At 36.0% G+C, this 18701-nt stretch overlaps 2 protein-coding genes across 2 annotated transcripts in view; both read left to right on the forward strand.

Annotated features, from left to right (window-relative positions):
• The window catches only part of LOC107592757 (serine/threonine-protein kinase Nek8), a 13822-nt gene extending 8587 nt beyond the window's left edge, over positions 1 to 5235 (forward strand). The window contains exons 12-15 of the mRNA XM_016282307.1: positions 2936 to 3099; positions 3192 to 3344; positions 4509 to 4667; positions 4832 to 5235. Coding sequence (XP_016137793.1) covers positions 2936 to 3099; positions 3192 to 3344; positions 4509 to 4667; positions 4832 to 4860 — 505 coding nt within the window. The 3' untranslated portion in view covers positions 4861 to 5235. The remainder of the gene's footprint in view (positions 1 to 2935; positions 3100 to 3191; positions 3345 to 4508; positions 4668 to 4831) is intronic.
• Positions 5236 to 7209: 1974 nt separating this feature from the next.
• The window catches only part of traf4a (tnf receptor-associated factor 4a), a 47470-nt gene continuing 35978 nt past the window's right edge, over positions 7210 to 18701 (forward strand). The window contains exon 1 of the mRNA XM_016282308.1: positions 7210 to 7663. Coding sequence (XP_016137794.1) covers positions 7521 to 7663 — 143 coding nt within the window. The 5' untranslated portion in view covers positions 7210 to 7520. The remainder of the gene's footprint in view (positions 7664 to 18701) is intronic.

Consider the following 18701-nt stretch of genomic DNA (forward strand, 5'->3'; position numbering starts at 1 on the left):
CTCTGTCCCTTCTCTGAGAAACGGGCTGATCTTTTCCTGTTTTTATGAAACCCCGCCCTCAGAAATAGGCGATGGGATCTGATTGGTTAGCTTGCCCAGTGTGTTGTGATTGGCTAAACCGCCTCTAGTGCGAGTCTAATCGTCCCACCCCTCACCTCAGTGGCATGTGTTTCGGTTGTATTGTAAACAGCGGCATCGTTAATATCGTTTATCACTTTGAGCCCGATTGAGAAGCAGAGGATATTATTGAAGAGGATTGTGCAGAACCTGTGCAAGCACGGCTTTTAATGGTAGGCCTATGTTTTTTGTTTGTTGTTGTCTCATACTTTTAGATCCGCTGTTATTTGTAAATGCTATTGCTTATGTTAGCTTTTAATATACGGTTTTATCCTGATTAAAGCTTTAATACAGTATGGCAACTGCACTACACGAAAATAAGTGTTTAATTGTAACAGTTCATTGTTGGAGCTGAGCTGAATGAGAGAGAGAGAGAGAGAGAGAGAGAGGGGTGCAGGGCAGGGGGCACGAGGAACAGTATTAAGAACCGCTGCGTTTGAAGATAGATTTTGAAACTTGTGAATCCATTAGAATTGTTAGAAGACTAGAAGATTCATATATGAACAGATTTTTACGTGCACCTCTAGTTTTCTCTTCCTCTTCTCTAAAGCTGGCATGGCCTCGCCCCCTTTGCTGCCTTTTTCCGAGGGTGGGGTTTATCTGGGTTTATGATGTCACGAACCCGGGAAGTAACTTGTTGTAGTCCCTACCAGCCGTTTTTGTAGGCATTAAACCGCCAGAATTTTAAAAGATGACAACTCCATTTGCATTTAACTTTCAGCTTCGTAACTTTGCAGATATTGTTTATGCTCAGACAGCAACATTACACACTAACTAACGTTAAAAAAGTGAAATCGCAATCAACCACCCCTTTAAAATAAAAAAACATATTCACTGAGTGGAAGAAGGATCACCCCCTTGTTTCAGTATTTTGTTGAACCACCTTTTGCTTTAAGCCTTTAGTCTGTTGGGATCTGTCACTACTAACATCTAGATTTTGCAATATTTGCCCACTCTTCTTTGCAGAACTGCTCAAGTTCAGTTAAATTTGATGCAGTCTTCAAGTCATTCCACAGATTTTCAATGGGGTTTAAGTCTGGGCTCTGACTAGGCCATGCAAGGACATTCACGTTTTTCTACTTCACCCACTGTCTGCTCAGTTTTGCTGTGTTCTTTGGGTCATCGTCATGTTGGAAGGTAAACCTTCTTCTCATTGACAACTTTCTGGCAGAGGGCAGCAGATTTTCCTCAAGAATTTGACGATATTTTGCCCCATCCATTTTCTATCCTGACAAGTGCTCCAGTCCCTGCTGCAGAGAAACACCCCAGATCAGGATATTACCACCTCCATGCTTTACTGTAGGAATGCAGTTATTTGGATGGTGAGCTGTATTGGATTTCCGCTAGACATATCGTTTGGTGTTGAGGCCAAATAATTCAGTTTTAGTCTCATCTGCCTCAGAATCTTCAAGGTGCGTTTTGGCAAAGCTCAGTCGTGACTGCATGTGGCCTTTCTTCAGGAGTGGCTTTTTTCTTGCAACCCTCCCATACAAGCCACATTTGACCTCAGTTGATCACAGTTAAAAATCAAATGGCTTTGTGTGTCATTGAGAAGGTGATTAGCTACACCTGATTGAGTTTACAAGTCATTTTTAGGAAGGGGGTGATCCTGAACTCAGTGATTCTGTTTTTTTTTTTCTCGGACATGTTAGTGTTATATCTTTCACTTGGATGTTATAAGCTGCACCGAGTAAATCATTTTATTATTATTATTATTTATTTTTAGTCTTTCACACTGGATGGTGGGTAATGTGGATATTTAGTACGAAATATGTACATATTAAATTATACACCCATTATTAATTTAAACCTAATTATTTAGGTTCAGATTCGCAACTGACACACTTTTCATTTCTAGCTCGGAAAAACAGGGCTCACAGAAAACCCAGATTTCTCTTGTGTAATGTAATCATGACATGCACTAATCTCATAAATATGAGATTCTGACATGACTTGAAGGCAGCATAATTTGCCGAAACTTCAGACAGCATGTGGTTGGTTGAAGTATTAAGTGTCACAGATTTCTAAACGTGCCTAGATTTCATTGTGTTGCTAGTTAATGAGCCTCAAAGTGGATTTTAAACCTGTCATGAATCTAATCACAATTATAAATAATAATGAATCCCAAAATGTTAAAATATCTCAATGAATTTCTTTCTTAGCTGTCTTAGGCAGTTTTTCCAAGTTTGCCAAACCAGTTTAGTGAGTTAACACTCCTCATTCCTGCTCTAGCATTTGAAAGGACTGTGAATGCTGAAGACATTTCATCACAGGAAATGACCAACACAGTGTCCATATTTTAAATAACAGTCACACCCTGTCAGCCACATGTATTTTTCTAAAGAATTTATAATTCTTACAGAATTACCAGATGTGGTTGTGAAGTACACTTTAGCATACAAAATAGTACATATTACAGAAATAATGTCCTTAAAAAATGATATATAAATATATAAAGGGATAATTCACCCAAGAATAAAAATTATGTTGTTTTTTACTCAACTTCATGTTGATCCAAAGTTGCACGAGTTTCTCGAAGATATTTTGAAGAATGTTGGGAAACAAACAGTTGCAGGTCCCCTTATTAAAAAATATTTTTATTTAAAATACATTTTAGTACATTTTATAATTGAACATTATTACAAAGTGCACTTTCAAAAAAATTTTTTATACTTAAACATTTTTACTCAATAATATACTTTTAAGAACTGAAGTACACTACAAGTGCACATGCAAGACAATTAAGTGCACTTCTTTTTCACATAGGGCTGCTAAAGTGATATTTGAATGAATAAATAACTCAAATTCCTAAATACAGATTTAACAAGCTGGGTTTGGATAAGGTCTCTGGCGCAGAGGAGCCCCCATCTCACTGTCAGGTGGAGGAGGTCCACATGTTCCAGCCCGTCCAGTCGGCTCCTCTAAATGCTGAAAAGATTGTGTATATAGACATCGGCACAGCACACTCTGTTGCAGTCACAGGTCAGAGCACTTCATTTACACTACAGTTCAGTGTGCTGTTATGATTTAATCTGAGGATCAACTTATAAACTATGAATGTGCCCTAAATGCAGAGAAAGGTCAGTGTTTCACCTTCGGCAGTAACCAGCATGGGCAGCTTGGCTGCAGTTCCCGCCGAAGCAGTCGAGTGCCCTATCAAGTGTCAGGACTGCAGGGGATCTCCATGGCCGCATGTGGCGACGCTTTCACTCTGGCTATTGGAGCAGGTAAACAAGACATATGTATTAGTGAATCTCACCAAACAGGTCATATTTCACCTTAAAATCAAATGAAAAAAACATATTAAAAAACTTTACTTAATTAATTAATTATTTAACTTATAATTTCAAATGAAAAAAAAAAAAGTTACTTAAAAAATGTTTTACTTATAAATTCTCAACTCAATAAATATATAAATATGCCTACAAGATTTTTTTATTTTTTGAAAAATATGGGGTAATAATAATAATATTTTTTTTTGAAAAATATTTGTAAACGTTATCACGTTTACAAATTTTGTAAACGTGATAAGATTACAAAATTTAAAAAAATAATTACTGTGAAAATTACACCTTTTTTACACAGTATGTTAATGAGAACTGGAGGAAAATAATGTCACAATACAAAGAAACATAATGGCCCTAAAAACAGGCAAAAAACTAAATATAATATAATATAAATTTATACGTTAATGACAATTGGTGGAAAATAATGTTACAATACAAAGAAATGTAATGGTCTTAAAAATAGGCAAAAAAGCAAAGTATTTTAAGATAGATAATATTCAATAATATAATATATATAATTATGTATATGTTTCATGACAATTTGGAGAAAAGTAATGCCACAATACAAAAATAAACAAATAAATAAATAAAAAAGTATTGGTCTTAAAAATAGGTAAAAAGCTAAATATATTAAAAAAAATAATATTCAATAATGTAATAATAATATAGATAATATTCAATTATATAATAATAAAGTATCTAAACTAATCTAATCTAATCTAACATAATATATTTCTTTATTTGGGGGGAATGAAAATTGACCTGGCAACCAAACTATACAGGCAAAAAACTACAGCAGCTAAAATAATGGCAATGCAGTTCAGACAAGGCTGCTATCACGCCATTAACTGCTTCAGACACAGAATGCACTCTAGTGGGGGCAGGTGGGTTCATTAATGTGACATGTGGCTAAAGGTCAGAATGTAACCCCGACTGTGTCCCAGAGGCTTACAAGACTCCGAAGACCTTTATTGTTTCATGTTGTCTTCGTTCATTCATGATTCTCACAGGATCTGACATGCAAAGAAACAGAAGGACAAAGATGTCATTCAGCCAAATGATGTTCAGAATTGTGAGTAAATGTTCTGCTCCTTGATTCGGCAGAGGGGGAAGTGTACACCTGGGGAAAAGGGGCACGTGGTCGGCTTGGACGGAAAGAAGAGGATTCTGGGAAACCAAAGGCAGTGCAGCTTGATGAGAGCCACCCTTACACTGTCACGTCAGTGGCTTGTTGCCATGGAAACACACTGTTGGCTGTGAAACGTAATGTGCAGCCATAATTTCTTTTATGAATGTTAACAGTTCTTGAATGGACACGTATTGTAATGTCTTTATTGTAATTATCTACTGTTGATTTGGAATTACAAAGGTTGTTGTCATTGTTAAAACACTCCGACTATATTCTCCTTCATCATTTCTCTCCTCAGCATTTTTTGAAGAGCCCGTTCCAAAGTGACATCACTGCCTCTGCCCAAATTACTGCACACACTCCGCAGAAGAGAGGCTCAGCTCCTGTCCATGAGGACACCAGTGTGGATTCATTAGGAATGTTAAGCTATGCAGTTGTGCTTATAATGTAACAGACACTGTATGTAAAGCTTTTTATAACAATAACAGCAACAACAATAATAATAATAATTATTATTTTTATGTAGCATTGTAAATAATGCCTGATTAGGAAAAAACTGAAACAAACAAACAAAAACAACAACTATATGAAGATAATTATGTGCTTCTTATGTTAACACATAATTGAACAATAATTTAAATTGTTAAAGCACAGTTTCTAAAGTGTATCATAAATACTGCCTGGGCATTACGAGGGCTCTTGTGGACGAAAATAAATGAATTCAAAAGCATTAGTAATAAATATATATTTATAGTTTAGAATAATATATTCTTTATACCGCTAATAATAATAATAACAATAATATGAACCATTGTAAATAATGCTTAATTCCTCACTAAGGTCAGACTGCCTGGGGAAAAAAAGGTATAATAATGAGATAATAAATTGCTGCATAAAACACAGTTTCTAAAGTGTATTAGAAATATGTACCTGAACATTATGACAGTTCGTATGTGAGCACTCTCCTCTGTGGCCAACAATAAATTCTTAAATCTTTAGTAATAAATATATATTTAGAATTTAGAGCTAATTACATTGCTAACAACAACAACAATAATAGTGTTGAATTGTTAATGCCATTATAATCATTGACAATTATTAACTATGGTGACACTTATTTTACAGTGTCCTTATTACACATGTTTTACTGTAGTAATAACAGTAAATTATGCATAATTACTTGCAACTAACACTAAACCAAAACCTAACCCTAACTCTATAAGTACGTTAATTAATATTACTCGGTACTTAAATATATAATTACACTGTAACAAGGACACCTTAAAGCAGTGTAACCAAAACTACTACTATTTTATAGCTAAAACAATCCCAATAAATATTTATATTAATGCATATTAAAAAGCATACTCATACGCGGATGAATACCATCAGCATGGCAGGATACACAGCTCATGCGTCCATCATGATGTAATTCTTGTGCAATATGTGACGCTCACAACGTGTCACTTGTGTAGCGCGCGCTTTTCTATGCAAAACATATTAAACGTCGACGAGAGTATACTATGTTTAAATGAAGCCGAACTATTAAATAGTCTACCTCGAATACACTATATAACGCTAATTCCATCTTTCGTGCTGTTGTTCTGTTGATGTAATGTCTGCTCGAGCACGGATCTCGTCTGCTTTCCACCGAGAGAGGGAGTCGTTTGCCTTACAAATAACCGTTTGTTTCCAACAATCCAGTTATTGCCTTTGTATAGATGTTTTTAATAATGACGACAATGTTTTTAATAAATATTGTATGCACTTTGTATGTAGTTTTATCAGTTTACGTTCTAAATTTGCATTTATATTTATGTTCATCTAATATTTTTCATATTAATGTAAAATTGTGGAGCAATACAACTCCTATACAGTTATATTCAATGTATTCAGGCTGTGAATAATGAGGAGAGGGGATTTTTATATAAGCACATAAACGTTTTCATACAACCTTGTGTTAAGCACAAAGATGATAGTGCCTGCTGAAAGGAAATACATACATATATACTTAAATGCGCAAGCTAAAATCAGCCTAAGCTGGTTGGATGCTTTTAGATGGTCTTTAAGCCTGGTCTTAGCTAATTTGCTGGCTGGTTTTAGAGGGGATGTGACCACTTCTTTAGCTGGTCAGACTGGGAGACAGGCACCCCTGCTGAAACAGTTAAAACCAGCCTATGCTGGTTGGCTGGTCTTAGCTGGATTATGCTGGTCTTCCAGCCTGGCCAAGCTGGTGTTCATCTGGTTTTAGCTGGTTGGTCAGCTTGTCTAGCCTAAGACCAGCCTGAGCAGCTAAAGAAGTGGTCAAAACCCATCTAAAACCAGTCTGCAAACCACCAATGACCAGGCTAGACCAGCCAAAACCATCTTGGGCTGTTTTTATTCCGAAGTGATATTTTAGTCATTATTTTTAATTCGATGAAACATGCACACATCGCAAGCATACCACGTTTTGATAAAAAAAAGTTTCTAAGACCATTTGGTTGTGAGAAGAATTCCCCTCAAGAGAAATCCTGGAAATGATTTACAGTAAAGCATTTGAATAGTGCCCTTACTTGTTACATTACTGTAAATAAGCTTGCCTTTCTGATTTCTGCGAGGCTGAGAGAGATTTAAATTAGGCTCCTCCCTCATGCATAAGTGGGTGGGGCTTTATATGCCCAAACAGATGGGATCCCAGCTTTGTCTCCAGGCTGTCAGACTCACTGTTATTCTCGACAGGCGCTGTGAACCTTTCTCATCAGCGAGCACTAGCGCTGCATTGACAGCCTCATCCCACAGACAGATCGCTGGGTTTAAGCTGTCATCCTGATGTTGGATCGAGCCGTGTTGCTCGAAAGAGAAAGCTGAGACGGAACAATACCGACGGGAGCTTGTGTGTCGTTGGCAGGTGAATATCAGTTTTCACACGCGCGCCGTGAAGGACTCTGTCACCGCGGAGGACAACAAACGACAGTTCCTATAGACGCTTACTGTAAACACCAGCGATGCCGGGGTTTGACTACAAATTCCTGGAGAAGCCCAAGAGACGCTTTCAGTGTCCTCTGTGTAGCAAAGCAATGAGGGAACCCGTCCAAGTTTCCACATGTGGACACCGATTCTGTGATACCTGTCTGCAGGAATTTCTCAGGTAAGGAGCCACATCTGACAAACACATAGCCTACTGTGTATTTTGCGTAAGGAGTAATGAAGCGTGGCGACAACAACAACAACAGAGGATACACACAACCAGTATTTGAAGCGATGGAGTCGGCGGTTTAAAACACTGAAGTGAGTCCATCATCGTTTCAACACACGCATGTCAGTCATCTGCGCTTATTGACAGTTTTGTATCTACCCGTAGGCCTTGAGTTGATCTGGCAGCCAATAGGATACCAGGGATGTTTGTATGCAAATGAAGTTAGTTTGCTGTAGCGTCAGGAGACAAATACTGACAGATAGAGCAGCTACATGTGTTGTGCAACACGAACCACTTAGAAAAGAAAAGGACAGGTTTAAACAGTTTAATCAAACTACAATATCAAAATTCTACACTTCAGCATCATGGCAATAGCTACATGAGAGCAGTTTTTGTTTGTAGCACCATAGCGGAGCAGTTCCTGTCTTTAACATTCAGTAGGCTACACTGACAAAAATAGTAACCTAAAATGATAACGTGTATTAACTGGTTTTATTCAAGTAAAAAAATATTATTTAACATCACTCAATTAACCTATATACATTAGTTTATACCAGCAAAACTCATTTGTATGGGTTAAGTCACAAGTAGAAAGGAAACAGGTTACCAGTGTACTTGTGGAGAATGTAAATATTTGGAATGTTTTTGAGTAAATATTTTGCTTTAGTACATCCAGTTGTGGGATAGCTTCATAAATGTGGGAGAAAAATATTTTCAGACCTGTCTGTGTGTGTGTGTGTGTGTGTGTGTGTGCATGTTTATGTGGTTTATGAGGACATAAATTTGTATAATAACATGGGTATGACATAGGTATTACAAGGAGAAGGTGATTTATGAGGACATTTTCAGTGTCCCCGTAATTCAAAAGGCTTATAAATAATTCAGAATGAGTTTTTTTGAAAATCTAAAAATGCAGAAAGTTTCCTGTGAGGGGTAGGGTTGGTGTAGGGCAATAGAAAATACGGTTTGTACAGTATAAAAACCATTACGCCTATTGAGAGTCCCCGTAAACCATAAAAACAAACCTGTGTGTGTGTGTGTGTGTGTTTTTGTGTGTTCAGACAGTAGAGTCATCTCTCGCCCTGTCTGACATTTTGACCCTAGGCACTACAAGGCTCTTTGAGGGGGGCCTCATGTTGGATTAGGAAGCGAATCCTTTATTGGAATCGGTGTACTGAAAGACTGCCGGATCGTTCGCTCGGCAGTCGGCACTAATTTGTGTTATTTGTAATTGTTTTGCTAGGTTGTGTAGGACCGGCGTAGCAATGCATGGAACAGAGATGCTCAAATTTAATAACAAGTCATGTGAAAAAATCTTTAAGCATCTTTAAGTTCTGCTATATAGTGTGATGCTTATTGTCTGCGCTGTGAATTAAGGATCAGTGTAATAGCTTTCATTTTCATCTAGCAGGAAATTCTAAACAGGTACATTTACAGTATCAACCAAAACTGCTTTACAAATTGGTTTATAACCATAAGAGTGAAGCGTATTAGCTATAAAAAGTAGTAAACCTCTATAAAGCAGGAGTGCCCACAAAGGACACTTCAGTACTAGGTGTATAATGTTATGTAAGTTTCATCCAGTCATTTGGATAGTTAGTTGCTTGGAGAATGACATGTTGACACTGTAAACATGGCACACTGGTTTTAAAACTGAATGATTGACAGCTGAGATGCACATTCTCCCCTGTGACGTTATAGTCTTACGTCATTAGTCATGCACAAAAAAATAAAAAATTCACTGTAAAGAAATAGGTTTTAGAAAAATAAGTGTTGGTACTGCAACTTTGGTGTCAGTAAGACTTTTAAATGTTTTAAGTCTCACCAAGGCTGCATTTATTTGATCAAGAATACAGTAAAAACATTAATATTGTGAAATATTATTGCAATTTAAAATAACTGGTTTCTATTGTAATATATTTTGAAATGTAATTTATTCCTGTGATGCAAAGCTGAATTTTCAGCATCATTACTCCAGTCTTCAGTGTCACATGATCCTTTAGAAATCATTCTAATCTGCTGATTTGCTGCTCAAGAAACATTTATTATTATCAGTGTTGTGACAAAACAGTTATGGTGCTTCGTATTTTTTGTGCAAACCGTGCTTCATTCTTTGAAATATAAACCTTTGGCAGTATTATAAATGTCTTTACTGTCACTTTTGATTAATTTAATGTGTCCTTGCTGAATATAAATAATAAAAACATTTGAACAGTAGTTTATATTTTTAGGTGAGTTAACTGGCAGCCTCACGTGAGTCAGATTTGACCCGCGGGTTGCCGGTTGAATAGGATGTTACTGTACACATTACACATCGTCAGGCATTAGTTCAAATAGATTACATTGTGCCTTCTTAAATGTTGCACACTAATAGAATATCGCTGTATTTATATTTAGAACATTGACAGATTATTATATCATGCACTGATATCCGGACACAGCAGGGAACATGAGAGCCTGAATTGATTTTTATTTTTATTTTTAACACACATGATCAATTCAACACCAAGCAACAGCAACAATGGCACAGTGCGAGTCACGGATAGGGCGAAGATCTTATCTAGATTTTCCACATATCCAAAAAGGTTTTGTTTATTTCCTGTCTGCGTGGTGTGGAATATAAACAGAACTTGTGCTGATGCTCTGCTTAGAGATAAAAGGTCACAGGGTTTGAATGTCCACTATAGACTCTCACAGAAACACTGAATTAGCATGTACGTTTTTGGATAGCGGGAGGAAAAAGGAAGCACATGATGCATTTTGCCTAAGGCTCTTTGTGTTTATGTCTGTTCTATTCTCAGTAAACCTCTTTCCTCTCACGCCTACATAGGAGAAAGATTCTTCTAAAACGTGAAGCTGTGCTCAGTTTTCTTTTTTTCTCAAAACTGCTTGAGATAATACAAATAAAAGACGTGCTGAGGAAGACTAAATGAAAGCAGACAATGCTTATGAATCATCAGGTCATTACTGTGTCACTCGGAAGAATGCCAATCTACGTTTTTACTAACTTACCAACTTTTGTCACCAGCTAATGAGTGACTTTTTAACACTAGTTAAAGCTACGCCTATTTAAAGTGTAGCGCCTATTGCACACAAACCAGGCATCGCACACATTTGGCAAATTGCTTTTTTAAACTTCTCCCTTTTTTTGCTTTTATTAATAATTACGGGGGTAAGCTTTTAAAAATATATATTTTAAAGAGAGTAGATGCACAAATTGCAATTTCTGGAATATTTATTTGCAAATTTCTGTTTCTTTGTAGAATCATTCAGATCTGTTTTGTGAACTGATTCAACCGATTCATTGAAAAGATCCAATTCAAAAGAATGGAATGCTATTCATGAATTCATTGTCAGTCTTTTTGAAAATTCTGTGCATATGTTTTCATTTATTTGAAAGGGATTTACATTAAAACTTAATTAAATTGAATCTCCACATTATGAGAAATTGATCTAAACCAGGGGCTCTAAACCAGGGGCCCGGTGCCCACTAAGGGGCCTTTTAGCAAACTTTCAAGGGGGCCTCAACAACTGTTTTTTTATTCTTTGAAGAACCAGGATTTTCACGGTTTTAGAAAACTTGAATATATATGAGGTAGCTTAATTTTAAAAGAGTGATTTCAAGACCTGGAAAGGCCATGTAAATTAATTCATGTTTTTATTTTTATAAAATATATAGGTATGTTTTATAAAATAAAAATAAAATTTTTTCTAGTTATGCCAAGATCTAAAATATTTTATCAAAAGTAAATTTGTGAGTTAAAAAAAAAAAAAAAAAAAAAAAAAAGATAAAATCCTTATCCAGTAAAAACAAACTGCTGGAAAAGTTACCCATCCTTTGAATATTGTTGTGTGAATAATGGTAGGCCTTGGTGTCAAAAAGGTTGAGAACCACTGATCTAAATGTTATATTAAACATTACTTGTTGAATTTGTTTAGATTAGGGCTGCACGATATATCGAAATATCGCAGATGTAAATATCGCGATATGCATATCGCAACGGCGTGCGATATCTGGATCATTTTAATAATAGGCTACTTAAATCAAAACGTTGCAAAAGGTCAACATTTTAGTTCGAGGCATATAGCAGAGAAGTGATTGACGTTAAAAAGAGTTAAGTGCAATAAGTTGCAGAAAACAACTCTTTGCCGTCTCGTCTTGCTGTCTGACTCACACCTGAAGCGCGCGCACAAGCCGCATCTCGCACAGCGTCTCTGCAGTTCTGCCGCACACCTGCAAACAGCAGACAGCGCGCAAACACTGAGTTGATTTGTCTTTCGCATCTCCTCCTTATGTTTGAACAGACACATACACACAGAATTATGTTACGATCATTCTCGTAACCGCAGTCAGTTATGTTTTAAATTAATGTAAACAGCTGAGAAAGAAATCGGATGTGTATCATTATACTGGATCTATGCAGTCGGATTTAAAGGGACAGCAGCCTTTTATAAATACCTGCTGCTGAAAGTCACTAATGTTAATCAAACAACAAAACACAGCTTTAACAAAGATTAATCTAAATTGAATTCATACAGTGAACACAATGCAGTGTTATTTTACACTTAATTATTATATTTCTGTACCTGAATACTACTGTTTATTTTATCTATGCTTGTAAACTCTGTATTTGTTCTTTTTTAACTGGCTGTTCACTTGCCTTTAATCATGTTTGAACTTTCTCAGACTATAGTTTTTGCTGTGGTTTATGAAGACGTACTTAAAGTGTATGGAAAGCAACGTTACAATGATATCAAATTAGTGTCATTCATTTTTTTGTTTGTATGTTCACTTTGATGTTAAAATGACATTTTCTGATTTGTGACATTAATTTTTATGTACTGCTAAAACACTGCTGGTCACTTTCAGAAGTTGTAGTGATTCTTTCTTTTCCAAGAAAGAATGTGAAACAAATTGGTTATATAATTTTCATTTTTAAATATTTTAAAATATAATTTAAATTGATTTTTCACACTTTAAGCAGTGTCGTATCGCGTATCGCATTTTTTAACAAGGTATTGCATATCGCATTTTTCTTCAATATCGCACAGCCCTAGTTTAGATCATGGTTGACATGTATTGTGAAGATCAGAATCAGTAGCTCATGTGCTAGCATGTTAAGATAAGTATGTGCTGTGTTGACAATGACATTGCGTGATAACCGTGCATTCTCTTCTTCTTTGTTGTGTACAGTACACATTCAAAGTTATTCCATCCGTTACTGCAGTCAGCCTCTGATCAGTTCAGACCTGCCATCATATTGGGAAATTTTGCCATATGTGTGAGGATCTACATGGGTTATGCTCTTGCACAACTATGAATCACCATCTGCTGTGTTTTAACCATTATTAGAAAAGGGCCTCCAGCTACTTCAAGTTGAGTCTCACGCTGCATGCACTCCTATAGACTTGCCTCGTAAAAGTCAGTTTCAGATTCAACCCTGAATCATCTCAATCAAACACCATTCATTGGATTTGTCCCATGCACACCGACGGACTTTGACTTTGCGCCCATGTTGGTTTATTTGTGTGGTAAATGGAGCGTGTTTCTGCTGAAGGAGGAATGCATAAGGCGGTTATCTCAGAAGGCCTAATCAGAGCCGGGAGGGTCAGGAGGGGCCGACCCTCAGGCCTTATCACTCCAGCAATCAGCTCGAGTCACGTGACCTTGACGCTAATGCAGAATAGATGAACCTTGAACTGAGGGCATTTGGTTCACTGCCATCACACAAAAGAGGTTCTCATAATATGGGCTAACATCTCTGAATGCACATACAAGGGCACCCTTTATAGCATTAAGCAATGGTTTAGACAAGTTAGACGAGTCAAGTCAAATAAACTCCTGGATTTTTTCTTGTGGTGCTTTGTGAGATAGTAGTTACTGGTTTGTAGTCTGTTATTCAAGCTTTAGCTTTGTTTGTTTAGTGTCTGAACTTCTTGTGTACATATTCTACTAATACTTACAGACTTCCATGCTTTTTTTGTAGTACAAATAGTGTAAATAGGGCTTTCCAGGGTTGTAAAAGTTAACTCAAACTATTTTTTAAATAAAATAAAATATAAAAAATTTAAACTTATTTCATTTCAGCTAGTTACCAAGGCAACATTTCTCATTTTCATTTAATTTAATTTTATGTACTAAAGTAATTACAACTAAAAATGAAATAAAAATGAATAAAAAACTATATAGACATATTTAAAAAAACTAAAACTAATAAAAATGACAAAAACACAACTAAATTACTAAAATTTTAATTAAAATTAAAAAGAAAACAAAAAATATATAGGCTTAAAAAATTAAAACTAACTCTGAATATTGATAAAAAACTAAAATAGTTTTCATACTGATATGGGACACAACTATTGATTCCAGTAGAATTTGATGTTAGCATGTAGCTATGCTAACATGCAGCTACAATAACAATGTGACACTATAATAAGCATAGAAATATATTGAACATGCAAGTATTAAAATAGTGTACATTTGTCAGTTTTTAAAATTAAACTGACTTGTTTTTTTGTTACTTTTCGGTAATGAACTAAATTTCACAGAAAGATGTTTGCCATCTTAGATGGATTTTTTTCATTGCACTTTTCACAGTGCATTCTGGGATTGCCTTCTCTGCAAAGAATAAACATGATGGTGCTTTAGATTGTGGCCAAAACAGTAGCTGCGTCCAAAATTGCATGCTGTCTAGTACAGGGGTGCCCAAACTCGGTCCTGGAGGGCCGGTATCCTGCAGAGTTTAGCTCCAACCCTAATCAAACACACCTGAACCAGCTAATCAAGCTCTTACGAGGCATGCTAGAAACTTCCCGGCAGGTGTGTTGAGGCAAGTTGGAGCTAAACTCTGCAGGACACTGGCCCTCCAGGACCGAGTTTAGGCATCCCTGGTCTAGTAGGTACTACATCTGGTTTGAAACTTACTTTGCGACTGTTAAAAAGTAAGTTGTATATAGTATGAAAATGGGGACTATGAATGAAATTCGGATGTACTGCATTCGTCATGTCACCTACCTAGCATCAATTGGATCGCTTCACTGCCATTCACATATCCCATGGCCTCATGGGATAGTAAAGTGTCAGATGTGCACCTCAGAATCTCTACAGAATCTCTACAACTGTATTATGAATAATAATTTCACATACTATGGTAGGGAGGTAGTCATATTTGGTCACAGGGAATGTATATTAAAAGGCAGCATGATGTTTCTACCTACCTTTTGGAACAGCCTATGATAAACATGGTGTCTAAGTAGGCAGCTCACTAGGTTTTGAAACAAAGCCGTTGGTGAACTAAAAGTTTTCCTACAAACATTTGCTTCACATGCCGCCCCACATATTCATTAAAGTTAGTCTACCAACTTACTCTAGTTACTAATCTGCTAAAAATGACAAGAACTGCATATTCTGAGATTTATAAGTAGAAATACATGACAAGGCCACCATTCAGAAGCCACTTGTGTCCAAAGTACAAAAAGTGACTATCCTGGTCTAAGGAGCATAAAACATTCACTTCTCTATTAAGCTTCAGTTTTCACAGCCTAATTTTCTCAAACAGAATGTATTTTTTCCTAGAGAGTCTGAATAGAGTCCTCTGTGTCTTGTATTGAAGTCAAGTCCTCCTGCGTTCTCTTGAGAGCTGATAGTCTGCAACATGTGCACACTGAAGCCTTGCAACAAAAGGATGGGTTTAACCAGGGTAGAACGGGGTAACTGGTGACAGGCAAAGAAAGATTGACTTCTTTCCAGCCAAGGCCATCTGTGTGAACAACATCTTTTTTGCATTAAAGCTTAAATGAATTGCCCTCTGTCCATTGAGATACAGAAAGGAGCCTCTTTGGCCTGTCACAGATAGTGAGTAGTTCTCTGAGCAAAGGGAGATTTAGGGGAAGCATTGGTGCCCAGTACTGAGAGGAAGCCAGGGTGGGTATTACAGCCGGGAGTCTGAGTCCCTCTTCAGGATTCATGCCATTGAAGCAGATGAATAGTGACTGGGCATCCTCTCTCACTTCCTGCCCAGCCTCATCAAAGACCCTCACATCCTCTCACAGGTGCCACTGGCCATAGAAGTCATCCATCCAGGCTCAATTGTTAGCTGGGTCAGTGACATGTAAGATCTGAGGAGGCAAACACTGTTTAAGAAAAGTAAATGTAATGAATCCAAAATTATTGTGTGGTGTAACTATCAAGTAAATAGGGATATTTTTGTATTTTCATGTATTTTTGATGTATAAACCTCAATCTTTATTATTATTATAATTTTACTTTTTTTTATTCTGCATGTTGGTCACACCGCATGACTTGGTGTACAAATGTTTTACACTATTAATACAAAAGTTTTACAATATTAATAAGCAATGTAGCAGTTTGCTTAGAATTAATAATGAAGCATTATGTCAAACTAATTAATACGGTTTTCTTAAGAACTTAATTCTCTTAATGAAGATTTTTTTCTTCATTATATCAGGACAGTTGTATCATGCTGACTTTTTTACTTGATGCCCTCAAAAAAAAATTAATTCAGAAATGAAAGACATGCTCATAATTTTTCAAGGTAATTTTTTAAATCATAAATATCATAAATTATAAAAAAAATTTGGGGAGTCACGTGCATGTTGGTCACACCGCATGACTTGGTGTACAAATGTTTTACACTATTAATACAAAAGTTTTACAATATTAATAAGCAATGTAGCAGTTTGCTTAGAATTAATAATGAAGCATTATGTCAAACTAATTAATACGGTTTTCTTAAGAACTTAATTCTCTTAATGAAGATTTTTTTCTTCATTATATCAGGACAGTTGTATCATGCTGACTTTTTTACTTGATGCCCTCAAAAAAAATTTAATTCAGAAATGAAAGACATGCTCATAATTTTTCAAGGTAATTTTTTAAATCATAAATATCATAAATTATTACATTTTTGGGGGAGTCACGGCACATGAAATTTTACAGCTGGAGCCATGTCTTTTAATGTAAAGGTCAAATTATACGATATTATAAGAAGAATAAGAATAAGAGAATATAATGAATTTTATTTGAAAAATGTAAAACATTGTCCTCATAGACGTGGTGTATTCAAGCCATTGTATGAATTATATTTTTAATATCTATGATATTTTTTTTTCTGCATGTTGATCACACCACATGACTTTGATTTGGTTAATACACGTTTTTCAAATATTAATTAATTCAGAAATGAAAGACATGCTCATAATTTTTCAAGGTAATTTTTTAAATCATAAATATCATAAATTATAAAAAAAATTTGGGGAGTCACGCCACATGAAATTTTACAGCTGGAGCCATGTCTTTTAATGTAAAGGTCAAATTATACGATATTATAAGAAGAATAAGAATAAGAGAATATAATGAATTTTATTTGAAAAATGTAAAACATTGTCCTCATAGACGTGGTGTATTCAAGCCATTGTATGAATTATATTTTTAATATCTATGATATTTTTTTTTCTGCATGTTGATCACACCACATGACTTTGATTTGGTTAATACACGTTTTTCAAATATTAATAAGCAATTTTGTTAAAATATTTTTTGAGAAAGAATAAGATTGTGCCAAACTACTTTACTTTGTGCCAAAGTTTTTGTTTTATCAAGGATTGAATTCTTATTATTAAGCTGTTTTCATCATTATAATATCAGGTCAGTTGTGCCACCTTCATATTTTAACAATTTGCTGCTCCTAAGAATATCAAAATGAATTTTAGTTAAAAAATTTAAAAACATTCTCATGATATAAAAGGTATATTCAAATCATTGTATGAATGAATTGTAGTTTTAATGTATTTTTGAATAAATAGAACATTAAATAGCATCATATCAGTTACTCAGCCCCGAAGAAGAGCTGAGCTATTTCACACAGTTGTATGTTTGCCAATACATAGTGGAGAGAAAGTTAGCAACAGCGTAATATTGATTTGTCTTCCTGAAATAAACTGTCGGCGAGTTGCTGCTTCAGAAATCCCAATGAGTGCTTAGCTTTTAGACTGCAGAACAACAAATGAAAACGCCTCGGGTGCTTCACTCTCCTAATCCACATATATGTTTCCGCAACTTCAGCCGAGGGAAAAAAAAACAACCAGGAATGCTCATTAATCCTGTCAAGTGCATTCAAATCAATTCAGTAGATGAAGAAAACAAGCACTACATAAATGTGTCTTTAAAACGAATCTGAATTTGACGTCAGCTGACTTGTGTTTACAGCCGTTTTAATATCTTTGCGATGAGTTCAACAAGACCCACATATGTTGTTTTCTCAGATGAAAGTCTGAAAAACTGAGATCAGATCATGGCTGAGTGATGGCATCAAGAGGGGGCGTTTGGGGAGGTTACACCTCAGTCCAGCTGTGAATGGGACGTTATGGACTGAAAGTTCTCCAACCGTTCCACACAGCTGCAAGCTGATGTTGGGTAAGGCTGTTCCTGAGAAACTTGCATTTCATTTAAATGTTTTGCATCAGCGCTTCTTTGGTTTGAAGTGCCATAAGACTTCTTTGTTAATTATCATCGTAGAGGGTGTTATTAGGACCTAAAGGACTTGTTTAATGAGGGCGACACAAAAAGTGGACGAGCTCTTAACATTCCTGACTGGATATTCTGCCCTATTCAGATGTCCATCGTCTGCAAGCGCATAGACAACATTCCTTTGTGAAAAACCATGGTGCTTGACGGCCTTGGACGCTCACTGGGGCTCATAAACAAAGTGGATAGAACCGTTTGTGGGGATCCGGGACTTGCCTGGGCATGCTTGTATTTAAAGAAAAAATCATGTAATCATATCTTTACTCCCCTTGGGTGCAGATTTGCAGGGAACTATTTCAGTTGTGTAGTAAAGCACATTGTCACTCGCTCTATGCATGCTGAGACCAGGTTGCTTTAACCTAGACCTGTCAGAAACCCATCAGCTCGCAGGAATCAAACAATAATTAATCTGCGGTACTTGTTAAGGCAAACACCACTATT

This window comes from Sinocyclocheilus grahami, unplaced genomic scaffold (assembly GCF_001515645.1).
Source record: "Sinocyclocheilus grahami isolate Dianchi unplaced genomic scaffold, SAMN03320097.WGS_v1.1 scaffold158.1, whole genome shotgun sequence".
Classification (NCBI taxonomy): Eukaryota; Metazoa; Chordata; class Actinopteri; order Cypriniformes; family Cyprinidae; genus Sinocyclocheilus; species Sinocyclocheilus grahami.